General features: G+C 29.4%; 2 protein-coding genes across 3 annotated transcripts; one reads left to right on the top strand and one right to left on the bottom strand.

The window, feature by feature from the left end:
- Positions 1-106: 106 nt before the first annotated feature.
- Positions 107-2,504, bottom strand: LOC114170318 (ubiquinol oxidase 1, mitochondrial). Of its 2 annotated transcripts, XR_014993058.1 has the most exons (5): positions 2,105-2,504; positions 1,825-1,953; positions 478-966; positions 253-388; positions 107-222 (listed from the first exon to the last, which is right to left on the bottom strand). XR_014993058.1 is itself a non-coding variant. In XM_028055801.2 (4 exons), the coding sequence occupies exons 1-4, from the start codon at positions 2,387-2,389 to the stop codon at positions 329-331; spliced, it is 963 nt and encodes a 320-aa protein (XP_027911602.2). In that variant the 5' UTR covers positions 2,390-2,504; the 3' UTR covers positions 107-328. The 2 variants fall into 2 exon arrangements, 1 of the variants encoding a protein (XP_027911602.2); XM_028055801.2 differs by having other exon boundaries at positions 107-388.
- A 5,656-nt stretch (positions 2,505-8,160) lies between these two features.
- DUR3 (urea-proton symporter DEGRADATION OF UREA 3 (DUR3)) lies at positions 8,161-12,098 on the top strand. Its single transcript, XM_028051439.2, has 10 exons — positions 8,161-8,303; positions 8,410-8,599; positions 8,767-8,874; positions 8,962-9,057; positions 9,171-9,253; positions 9,368-9,588; positions 9,678-9,940; positions 10,074-10,312; positions 10,586-11,235; positions 11,661-12,098. The coding sequence occupies exons 2-10, from the start codon at positions 8,414-8,416 to the stop codon at positions 11,957-11,959; spliced, it is 2,145 nt and encodes a 714-aa protein (XP_027907240.2). The 5' UTR covers positions 8,161-8,303; positions 8,410-8,413; the 3' UTR covers positions 11,960-12,098.
- The last annotated feature ends 803 nt before the right edge of the window (positions 12,099-12,901 follow it).

The raw sequence follows: 12,901 nt of genomic DNA, 5'->3' as shown, positions 1-12,901 counted from the left end.
TTTTCCAGCACAGTAAAAAACATACTTCAATCTCGATTCTTTATGTCCAAGAAGGAGAAACCCAAGAGGAAGTAAAATCCATATTCACATGGAAGAAATCAAGGAATTTGTAAGAAAAATATATCATGTATCATATATAACTCCACTTGTACTTTGAAGAGTGCACGGTAGAACTACAAAAGCTTCAAATAAAAAAAAAAAAAAGTTACACATTATTTACAGACATCATTAGACAACCAAAAGCCCAGTCAATCACCAGAAATTTTATTTATTCTGTAACCAAAACCAATACGCCATAAAATTTCACACTCCCAGCCAAAAATCGACTCTAGTGATAACCAACCGGAGCAGCAGTCTCTCTTAACTCACGCCCTTGGTAGTGTATGTCCTGCAATTCATTACAAAAAATAGCATCAGTATTCAAAATTTCTTATCTCCCCTTTTTTGGCCACTAATATAAAAAGTTAATAATGTTACCGAAGCAAAGTGGTTGACATCACGGTGGTGTGCCTCGTCAGCTCTGACAACCGTGACAACATCCTTTAAAGTGGAGTGTGGTGGGAGCTGCCAGTAGTCGATGGCAATGGCCGGAGCTGGCACATTTTCTATGTTGCCTTTGTCCAATTCCTTGAGGAACTCCGTGTAGGAGTGTATTGCCTCCTCCTCAAGGTAACCCACCATGCGGTGTGCAAATTTAGGAGAGATCATATAGCCCAAGAAGTATGCATTGAAGAAAACACCTTGCACAGTTATGACTAGAGCACGCTCGTACCACTTTGGCTTTGCTACTTCCATGAACGTCATTAGGTGCATCCGTTCATTTTCTGCTTCTTCTAGCAGTGCTTTGATCCAACCCCCACTGTGCTCAAATCTTCTAAGTGACTTCAAGTGCAGTAACATTCCTGCTACCATCCCAGGCACTGCTGCCACCGTTTCTAGCATCATTGCTCGGCATCCATATCGTCTCTGTTACATTTCCACACACCACAATTAACTAAATAATTAACTTCATACACAAATTTATACAATACAAAACTCACCAAAGGGTAGTTTTCGTTCCAAACTGAGGTTCAAAAACAGTGGCTCCTAACCACACCACATGCAAATATCATATGTATTATGCGCCGCATCAAATTTATTTTGAGTAAAAAAAAAAAGAGACCCAATAAGATTCCAAGAAAACAAATATAAATATTTTAAAAAATATGTTAAACAGGGAATAACCATGTTTTAGCATTTAGGAATGCAAAATATCTTTAAAAGTGTACATGAACCGGTCCAAATTTTGTATAAAACCGTTCAATCTAAAAAATCCAATTTAATAACGGCCAACAAAATCAATACATTACGTTCCTAAACGAAGTTAATGCATAATAATTAAAACTAAACGTTGCAATTTCAAAACACAAATCAGGAAATGCAAAAAAAATTGAACGTATACACGAAAACAATATTTTTAGAATTCGTTCGGAGCATTAAAAACCTTGAGATTTTCTCATATTAAATAACTAATCCTTGTATTCGGTGAAATAATCGAAATAATTAAAAGAGACACACTTGCATTCCTTGAAACCAAAGAATATATGCTGCATTTGTTTTGTGTATAAAGTAGAAAAAAAAGATATAAAAAAAGGGAAAAAAAAAAGAGACAGCTAAGAAATAAGACAGAAAGAGAGAGAAACGTAAAAGAAATAACTTTTAATGCTTAGTATTATAAAATAAGATATAAAAAACTGATATTCTACTTTTCGAAAAAAGTGAAATAATGTTCGTTTTTCTTTACTTTATTCTGTTCCCAGTAGTGTGGGAAAACACCCAAAATACCTGGAAAAACAGATCAGTGGGGTATCGAAGAGTTTTGACAGTCCAAAGAGCCATCTTGTCAAGAAATGTGGTTGGTGCATGGTGCTTGTTCAGATCAATTGAAACATCTGCTTTGTATGTCTCCCATGGCTTCACATCAACAAAAACAAAACCATCATCAACACACATTTACACAGATCAAACAATCTTCGCGATAATAACTTTTCTTTCAAAATTTCTATAAAAAATCAGGAAACTAATACATAAGTAAAAATAGAAAGAAATGAAGAAAAAAATATACCCTAAAGCAATTCCACTTCCACTCTGTGCCATCGAGTTTGGTGATCTTAGAGGGTTCAACGCCCCAATAACTCACAATCCCTTTTTGCTCTTTGTTTCCACCATCACCAAGCTTCTTCTCCATCTTCTCCTTCTCCGGCAAAACCAAAGTGCTCTCACTCCTCACACCACCGCCATAAAACGCTCTTGCACCACCAACTTCACCGCTTAAACCCTTCGCCACCAACATCACAGTGTTGGCCACACGGTTGCCGCCGCCGCGACTCATCATCATCATCGTCGTCATCACCCACCCACCAAAATCTACACTCTGATAGAATAATCACGAAAGAGAGAAATATACCGAGTCCAGAAAATCAAATCAGAAAGAAAGTTTTAGTTTTTCTTGGTTATGGAAGAAAAGGGTTTAAGAAAGTCTATATATAATAATGTATATTGTATAATATATGGTTAAGTTGTGAGACACGTTGGACAAGTGATAATTAGTTGGCATGAATTTTCTAGAATACTCTCATTAACATTTTTTTTTTTCTGAAGTTGCTTTTAAATTACTGCATATTGCAAAAAATATGCCTTTCAAAATTTCAGTTTGATACTTTTTAATTTTTATTTAATAATTTACTATTTATTGTTTTGAAAATGGATCCACATAAATAATTAATTAATTAATGAAATTTATTTTATATCAGATTTGCATGTACTATCAGATTCATGTACTGCATATTTGTACAGCATAGCAGTCATAATTGATGATTTATTTAAACTTAGTTATTTCTTGGAGAGCAAGTATATAGAAATATCCTGAAAGAACAAGGGCTTTCGTGTGTAACAAGTCAATAGTTTAAAAGCTGTGGCACACAGTTTTAGAAAGAAAGAGAAAATCTTTTGCATGAGACCCCTTTTGGAAAGAGGAAATTAATAGTTTGACATAACTTTTTTAAAAATACTATAATTTGACACAAACTATTAATAATACTATATTTAATACTTTTATTTATATTATATTTTAATGTGTTAGTTTAATATAATATTATTAAAAATTTGTGTTAAATGATTGTACTTTTAATGAGCATCTCAAACTATACTTTCTTTTTGAAAAGTTCTTTTTTCTTTTCTTTTAGATTCTGACAGCGTTTCTAAAAAAATCAAGATGAAATAATTTAGGTATAAATTTTTTTTAAAGATGACCATTTTCAAGATTTTATTAAATTAGATTCTTATTATTATAAATATATGGATTTAATAATTTTAATAAAATTTTATTAATTTTTTTAAATATTTTAAATATATATTTTAACATTATTAAAATATAAATATATTAAAAATATAAACAATTTAAATATTATAAAAACATATTTATATTTGAAATGTCAATTAAATTTAGTTAAAAAAATTAAATTTATCATATCTAAAATGGAAATTGAACCAACAAGGAATAATAAGAATGTTCTGTTTCTAAATATCTATAAATAAAATTTGTTTTTAACAATTGGTATTTTCAAGTATTTATTATTTATAGATTATAAATAATAAGTATTTTAATATTATTTATTAATGGATTAGACGTCGTTATTATATTATCTATACTGCAGTTATTAATAAAAAATTAAAATTTAATTTATATTTTATTAAACTAAATTTAATTAAAATTAAAATTTAATGTAATTTATTACTTTTTGTAATTTATTTAAATTTTATTTTAAAAATTTATAATTTTTTTTGAATATACTCAAATATTTATAATACCTGTCATCTTTTTAAAATCTATAAATATTTTTCAAATAAATAATTGACAAATTAAATAACAAGTAAATTTTTTTTATTACAGATTAAATTATTTACAAACATTATCGACTCGTTATCATTAAAAAAATTAATTTTAATTTTCACGGAGAAAAACATGCCTGACCTATTTGTTATTATAGAACTAAGATCTGAAAAACAAACTAATCTTAATTTTCACAAAATGAATGGATGAAAACGTGTTTAACTCTTATTTAATATGCCAACAATCGTGTCAAACTATCATTTCTGTTTTTGGAGGAATTTTGTTTTAGTTTCTGGCAGCATCTCTCAAAAATCAAGATGAAATACTTTAATATGGCAACGTTGTTTTTTTAAACAAGAGGGTATAATTTACTTTTAAAGTTTTAATATCAGGAAAGAGGTTAGTTTTTTATTTTTTTAAGATTAAGACGTCATTGCTTACATAGGAATGAAAAAATATATAATTAAGATTTAAGTTTATTGTAAATTTAATTATTTTTAATTAAATTTCTGTTAAACAATTTGTTTTATTAGATATTTGGAATTTTAATATTTTTAATTCATTTTTATTGTCAATTAAGATGTTATAATATCATTTTTATAAAGACAATTAATTAGTGCATTAATTTTTTTTATTTTGTTCTTGAGATGATAAAATTAAATGGTTATATTTTCCATTTAACAATAAATATCCAATTACAAAATATAAAAGTTTTAAACATTTAATAAAACATTAATGAAAAATTAATTTATATAATTAAATTTTTAAATTTTAATTAACTTATTTATTTTATTTTCTATATAAAATATATAAATCATACAAACTAATAATATTATTTATTATTGTCTTAATTATTAAGAAATATGATAATAAAATTTAACTTAAAAATATAAAAAAAAATTAATCAAACAATTTTTTTTATCAAAAGAGTCAATTAAAAATATAATTTATTAGTTGAATTAAAACATAAGTTTTTTTTTTTAACGAATTCATTTACAGTGAAAGTTGAGAAATTTGAATAACCAAAGTGATTTAACTGATCACGACATGATTTAAAGATTCGTTGATGAAGCTCGTGATTAAAGTATCATTCATTCAACCAGGGTTCCTATTAATACAATAATATACATCATTAAATAATATATAAGATTAAAAATATAATATAATAATTTAATAATATTAGAAAACTTGAAATAACATATTTTATAAACTTTTAATATTTAAAAATTAAATATATCAAAATAGCTAGGTTTAAAGTTAAGCAATGCATGATAATATTCTCTAAATTTCATTTTGTAAAAAATGATAATATTTTATTTTCATTTTCAATAAAAATTTCCAAATAATATTTAAAATGTATTGTGTTAACCCACTTTGAATTAACTTTTTATGACAATTTTATTTGATTTTGTTTAATTTTAGTTAAATATGTTTTTCAACATTAAATTATTTTAAAAAGTATATTTTATTTCTAAATTAAATTATATATTTATTTCATCTCTATAATTTGTAAAACTCATACAGTACAAAATATCGTTTTAATAAAAACGATATTCATGTATTATTTATTAAAAAGGTACTTTACATAATTTTTATACAATTTAAAAATAAATAAATATATAATTTATTTTAAAGATAAAACATATTTTTAAAGAATAAAAGTTACATTTAACCCTTGAGTTTTGTACTTGTTCATTGATTTAATTCAATTAGATGTCATTTTGTGATGTTAATGGATCAATCACAAGAACAATTTATTGACTTTTTATTTGACCATTTACTCATTGCAATCTAACATATATAATAACACAATAGTGTATACTATTGTATATTTCTATATATTTAAGTTTGATTTTATATACTATTGTCACATAAATTAATTTGTATTTAATATTTATATTATATTTTGACATTAAACAGGTTTTCAAGTTTAAATTACTTTTATGACTTGAATATATATGTTATTTATCAATTTAAATATATTTTATTGATATAATAATATCTAATTTTATGTTTTAAAATATGTTTACTTAACTGTTTCCGAAAAAATGCGATTAAATAATGAAACTATAACTAAAACAAAAAATAACATATAAACAATGCACGATGACATTTTTAAAGTTAAATTATCAAAATTTATGACCTAAACGTGTTAGATATAAATCACAAATTTTGGATTTTATGTCTTAACCTAAAAATCAAAATTTTATATATATATATATATATATATATATATATATATATATATATTCTAATATTAGATATCACTATTAATTAGTGTGTATAGAAGTTTTATTATATTAATTTTTTCTTCATTTATTTTAGTGTAATAGGTAGAGTAGTTCTTTCTAACATGGATATTATTATCATATATCGGATCAAAACTATTATTAAGACATGAGTCATTAAAAATTAAACAACCATAAACACTTATGACTTGTGGATGGATCATATAGTTTGAAAAAATTTATATGTAATAAAATTATATAGTTGTTTTAAGTCTTATGAATTTCTATTAAAGGAGGAGATTATCAAAATAGGATGAAAATGAAAATAAACTAGTCATATCATAAAGCATGTAAAAGATTAAATTTTGATTAATTTTTTTTAAGTTAGATTACCTTTTTATTCATTAGATAATTTTGACTTTAATATATTTTGTACAGAAAAAGTTATATTTAATATATATATATATATATATATATATATATATATATATATATATATATATATATTTTGTTATGGTTGGTTTCATATCAAAACCAATTCCATTAGAAAAAGTCAAAAAACTTACGGATATTATAACACTAATAGACCTAAATTTTGTACACAATAAAGAAGAAAAAGTAAAACATTTACGTCGTAAATATTTATGATTTACATGTGATAGACATAAGCCCTACACCTAAACTCAAACTCTAGACGTAAATGTTTTGTTATTTAGCCTATGAACATAAATTTATGGCAGGGATTTTATTAGATGTAAATTTACATTTTTCTACAATTATATCTAATATAAAACAAATATACAAATCCTAAAAATACCTAACGTACAAAGCCTGTTTTTCTTATGTATTAGTATGTGACATATTATACAAGAAAAAATATATTTATTTATATTTGTGATTGCATAGTATATTATTATTATTATTATTATTATTATTATTATTAAATTATGCATTGATAGATACATAGATTTTGAAAATGTACTTTATATCTTTCTAAGATATTAACTAATTAGAATGAGTAGTGCTGTCTGAAAAAACAATATATTTATTTATATCTCTGACAAATATCCCAACTTTAGTTTATTAATGTTTATCAACGTGTTTCATATTATTTCAAAATACATTTAATAAATGAGTCACGCTATTTAATTTTGGCTTTTCGTCATCTGTATAAAAGATTCCATCTTGTTTATCTATTTTTAATTTGTACCAATAGTATTGTTAACATTAAATTTTATGTGAAGAATCTTTTCAAATTTAATTTATATACGCATAAAATTTGTATACATTACATTAATATACATAGAAATATTGTCAAAAGCATTTTAAAATAGTTTTCATTTCAATAAAAATTGTACCATACTATATAAGAATATAGCCTATATTCGTATATTTTCTTAAATTTCCCATTTTTTCTCTCTCTCTACATATAATATCAACATCTTTATATAATATACAAATGAACAAATTTATGTAAAATATTAGGACACCACATTCGATAATTTCTTTTTAAAATTATATATTCGTGAGTTCTTCCACTTAAAAAATTATTCATCTTATACAGTTTTATTTAACTAGAGTCTTTATTTCTCACCGTCAATTCTTACAATATCTTATTTTGTTCAATATGTTCATTTACTCTAGAACACAAATCATAATTTGTCTAATATATCATTATATTTATCTATTCTCTTTCTAATAAAATAATAAACAATCTCCATTCAAGTTCATATGCCAAAAGAAATTTGTTATGTATTTTTTTATGTAAGTTTATGTTAGTCCGTTTTGAAGTGTGAACTTACAATTTTGTCCATAAAAATATGTTTTGGAAGGTAGAAGGATAAAAATCTATTTAAACAATTTGACTCCGATTCTAAACCATTTAGAACTATTGAATGTGAAAAACAATATATATATATATATATATATATATATATATATAAAAGGTTAAAACATGATTTTTTATTAATACATTACATTGAAGTACAATAATTGATTGTGTGACATTAATTTGCATTGGTCAATATGTTCATCCCATGAGGGTGACTCTTTACTCCCGAGAGATGATGACAAAATAAAATGCAAAATTTCAACGATTGGACCAAAACACTTCCATGAAGGAATCAGATCCATAGATTCCTTGGATTAAATTAATTAGATACCCTCTTAGTTTGACTTACTAACTTTCTTGCGTCCAGCTACAGGTAAGCCTCAAAATCTCCACTATGGTTCCTAAGAAATGGAGACACCTGCATACTATTCTGATTTTATTGAATTAGTTGCTACCAACTGAAACAATTTCTGTCACAGTTTCATGGCTTCTGCATCAGGGTGTGGACCATATGAATTCTCTAGCAAGTATTATCATGTGTCTCAGAATGAAGGCGTGTGCGTGAGGCAGACCAGTTTCTTTGAAGGAAAACCAGTGCTTAATCAAGGAGTTGGTTACTCTGTCATTCTTGGTTTTGGTGCTTTCTTTGCTCTCTTCACTTCTTTCTTGGTTAGTAATCCTCAAATGTGTTTTTTTTTTTCTCTAGTTAGTTTCATTATTTGTTAGAACTAGAAAATCAGTGCCTATGTTTTTTCTCATAATCACTGGTTTATGCTTTCATAGTTCGTCAAGTTATCATAGTAAATTGATTTGGTACAAATATACTTGTGGTTCAGGTGTGGCTGGAGAAGCGTTATGTGGGGTCACGTCACACTTCTGAATGGTTTAACACAGCAGGAAGAAGTGTTAAGACAGGGCTTATTGCTAGTGTTATTGTGTCTCAGGTAATGAACTCAAACAGTCTCTGTTATGTACTTTTTAACCTGAAGTTCAATTTTCATATCTCAATTCTTACAATGATTTTTGTGCAGTGGACATGGGCTGCTACAATACTGCAAAGCTCTAATGTAGCATGGGAATATGGAGTTAGTGGACCTTTCTGGTATGCTAGCGGGGCCACCATTCAGGCATGATATGATTTTTCCTCAGAACAAAGCAATTTTTTCTTCTGAATTTTCGTGTAATGGAATGTGGAAATGGAAGTAAAGCTGAGAGTTTATAATGTATTGAAAATGGTCAGGTATTGTTGTTTGGAATCATGGCCATAGAGATTAAAAGAAAGGCTCCTCATGCTCATACTGTTTGTGAAATTGTCAAGGCACGGTATGTTACTTGGTTTAGAGTTTGGACATTCAGAGTTATTTAATTTATGTTTTTCTCCATATTTGAGTACAAGGTTTTGGTCATTCTGATGATAACAAAGTTTCTTTATCTCAGTTGGGGGACTTCTGCACACGTTGTTTTCCTATTCTTCTGCTTCTTGACGAACATAATTGTGACAGCTATGTTGCTCCTTGGTGGTTCTGCTGTTGTGAACGCATTAACAGGAGTGAACCTTTATGCCGCTAGCTTTCTAATACCACTTGGAGTAATTGTTTATACCCTAGCGGGTGGACTGAAGGCCACATTCTTAGCAAGCTATATCCATTCTGTCATAGGTTTCTACTTAATTTTATCCTTTTTCACATTTTGCTATGTTCATGTCTTTTACTGTTAAACTGGGAATTTGTTGATTTACACTTTTCAGTGCACATTGTTTTGGTGATTTTTGTCTACCTTGTCTACACGGCTAGCAGTGAGCTTGGTAGCCCTTCTGTTGTGTACAATCGCCTCCTAGAGGTTGCAAGCAAATCAAGAACATGTCATGATCCTATATCACACAAAGGGCAATCTTGTGGTCCTGTTGGTGGGAATCACCAAGGTTCTTACCTAACAATGCTGAGTTCAGGTGGCTTGGTGTTTGGGATTATAAACATTGTTGGCAACTTTGGCACTGTGTTTGTTGACAATGTAATCATCAATTAAGAATCAATGCGTCTTTCCATCATCAGTTTGTTTGATTTCAAGCATGTAAAGATAACTTGCCCAGTTTTCTTTCTTGTTTCTGTTGCTAATGATTGTTTAAATGGTGAAAAATGACTAGGGATACTGGGTAAGTGCCATCGCAGCAAGACCTTCATCAACTCACAAAGGATACCTGTTAGGAGGCTTGGTCTGGTTTGCTGTGCCATTTTCTTTGGCTACATCATTGGGTTTAGGAGCTCTAGCCCTTGATTTACCAATAAATGAAAGTGAAGCAGGTCGTGGACTGGTTCCTCCTGCTACAGCAGTAGCTTTGATGGGGCAAGGAGGATCCATTCTTCTTCTTACCATGCTTTTTATGTAAGTTACAATCATCATATCCCCATAGGAAATATTTTCAATATGCCTGAATAATTTTGATATAGCAAATGGTAAGAAGTGGACTTTAAGACTAACTCAGCAACTTGTAAGATGAAGTTTGCACTTACTTATATGCTATAAACTCGTCCTATCTCTAGTCAATGTAAGATCTTTTACAACAAACACATTAACAATTTGCTACAAGGCTTGTCACAAAACTATCCGGCCTTTGTTTAAATTTCTGATAATTTTGAACTTTGATACACTCATCAGGGCAGTGACTTCAGCTGGTTCATCAGAACTAATTGCGGTGTCATCATTATGCACATATGATATCTACAGAACTTACATAAATCCTAATGCAAGTGGAAAGCAAATCCTGAAGGTGTCAAGGGGTGTTGTTCTAGGCTTTGGATGTCTGATGGGGTTGCTAGCAGTCATACTGAACAAGGCTGGAGTTTCTTTAGGATGGATGTACCTTGCAATGGGAGTTCTGATTGGGTCAGCAGTTCTTCCTATTGCTTTTATGCTTCTATGGAGAAAAGCAAATGCAACTGGAGCCATTCTTGGAACAGTCGCAGGTTGTGTTCTAGGAATTATCACATGGCTGTCTGTCACTAAAGTACAATATGGCAGGGTAAACCTGGATACAACTGGAAGAAATGCACCAATGCTTGCTGGAAACCTTGTCTCTATACTAACTGGTGGAGTTGTGCATGCTATCTGCAGCATGTTGTGGCCTCAGAACTATGACTGGAGCACCACCAAACAAATCACAGTGGTGGAAAAGGAAAAGACTGATCTGCCAGCAGAAGAGTTTAAAGAAGAAAAGCTAATCAGAGCTAAAGCATGGGTGGTGAAGTGGGGTATTGGTTTCACTGTTTTGATTGTCATACTTTGGCCTATTCTCTCCCTCCCAGCAGGTAACTTTGAGTTGCATTGCAGTAACAAACATTTGAACATGTTTTTTTTTTTTTTTAATTAAATATATTTTTAGTTTCCGAACTTTCAGACGAAATTGAAATTCATCTGTCTAAAACTTTAATAATACATTTTGGTCCCAAATGATTAAAATTAAATAGATATAATTCTTTTAAATTGAATTTTTTTATGTGTTAAATGCTTTGATGTTTAAATTGTTTGACAAGTTCCCGAATTTTGTTTTAATGTCAGCTAGAATTTCAATTTAAACATATTTCATGTCTAATTTTGTGTAGTTCAAGGACTAAAAACATAAAACATATTTAAACGTTTTATTTTATTTGCTTATACCAAAAAATAAGAGCAAAGTCTTTGTTTTCCTAACCAATATTTTTAGTCTCACACTTTCATTTGTGCCTTACCACAGGTGAATTCAGTAAGGGCTACTTCTATTTCTGGGCAGTGATTGCTATAGCATGGGGTAGTGTTGGGTCTGCTGTGATAATTATTTTACCATTAGTGGAGAGCTGGGAGACCATTCAAAGTATAATGATGGGGATGTTTACAAATGACAGGCTAATGGAAAAGGTGGAAGAGTTAAATTTGAAGTTGCAGACAATTATTCATGCAATACCAGAAGCAGAGAGACTTTACTTGCTTGAGAAGGGAAAGGCCAAAAAGTTAGAAGAAGCCTCGGAACAACATTCTTCTTCTCTTCCTGCATAAGATTCTACAACAGACACAATATTTGCTAAAACCAGAAGAGAATTTACGATTGTTTTTCTGCTAATCAGTTTCAAACACAACATAAATAAAACATTGCATTTTTCCTAACCTTATAAACGAGTCACATGTTGTGATGTTACAGTGTATGTATGCACAGTGATCGAAATGCCGAAAGAAGTGTCTATAATGGGTGCCTAAATAAGAACAGATGATCCAAAAGAGTAATGATTCATTTTAAAAATTGATACAATGATAAACTATGGGGTTGGAGAACAAAAAGCCGTTCATTTAATTTGATATACCAATATTCGACATTCAAAGAAACCTTACCTTGATGAATATTTCTTCCGTTTTACTATCTTTTTAGATAACGCTTCTATCTACATTTCCAGTAATATATTTTTTAGTATTCTCCTCATCAATCATTTTCCTAATTTTTTAGTTAACAAGTAAATAATTTTAGAGCGATGACAATGATTTTCAATAATACACATATGAAGAATTCATTATCACACGTAAAAAGTGCTTTTAAATTATAAAAAAGATCTGAACGTTGAGAAGTGCATGGCATTGGAGGTGCAGCTGGATCAGAGGGAGGAGGAGGAGTTCCTGAGGGCTTTGGTGGCAGTGGTGGTGGAGCTCATCCTGTTTGTAGACTTGGAGGAGGTGGTGGTGGTGGTGGAGCTGAACCTGTACGTACTGGACCTGGAGGAGGTGGAGGTGGAGCTTAACCTTTGCGTAGTGAACCTGAAGGAGGTGGAGGTGGAGCTAAAGGTATTTGCAGAGGAGGTGGAGGTGGAGGGGGAAAGAAACGTATTTGTGGTGGAGATGAAGGAGGTGGAGGTGTTTATGGAGGAGGTAGAGGGGTAGGGGGATAGAGCTGAATCTGTTTGCTCATATAGTGAAGGAGTTGGAAGTGGTGGTGGAAGAGGAGGAAGAGGA

Source organism: Vigna unguiculata, chromosome 2 (genome assembly GCF_037176805.1).
Source record: "Vigna unguiculata cultivar grain cowpea cultivar isolate G323 ecotype 2 chromosome 2, ASM3717680v1, whole genome shotgun sequence".
Classification (NCBI taxonomy): Eukaryota; Viridiplantae; Streptophyta; class Magnoliopsida; order Fabales; family Fabaceae; genus Vigna; species Vigna unguiculata.
The sequence above is the reverse complement of the archived record's forward strand: the minus strand, read 5'-3'. Positions and strand labels throughout refer to the sequence as shown.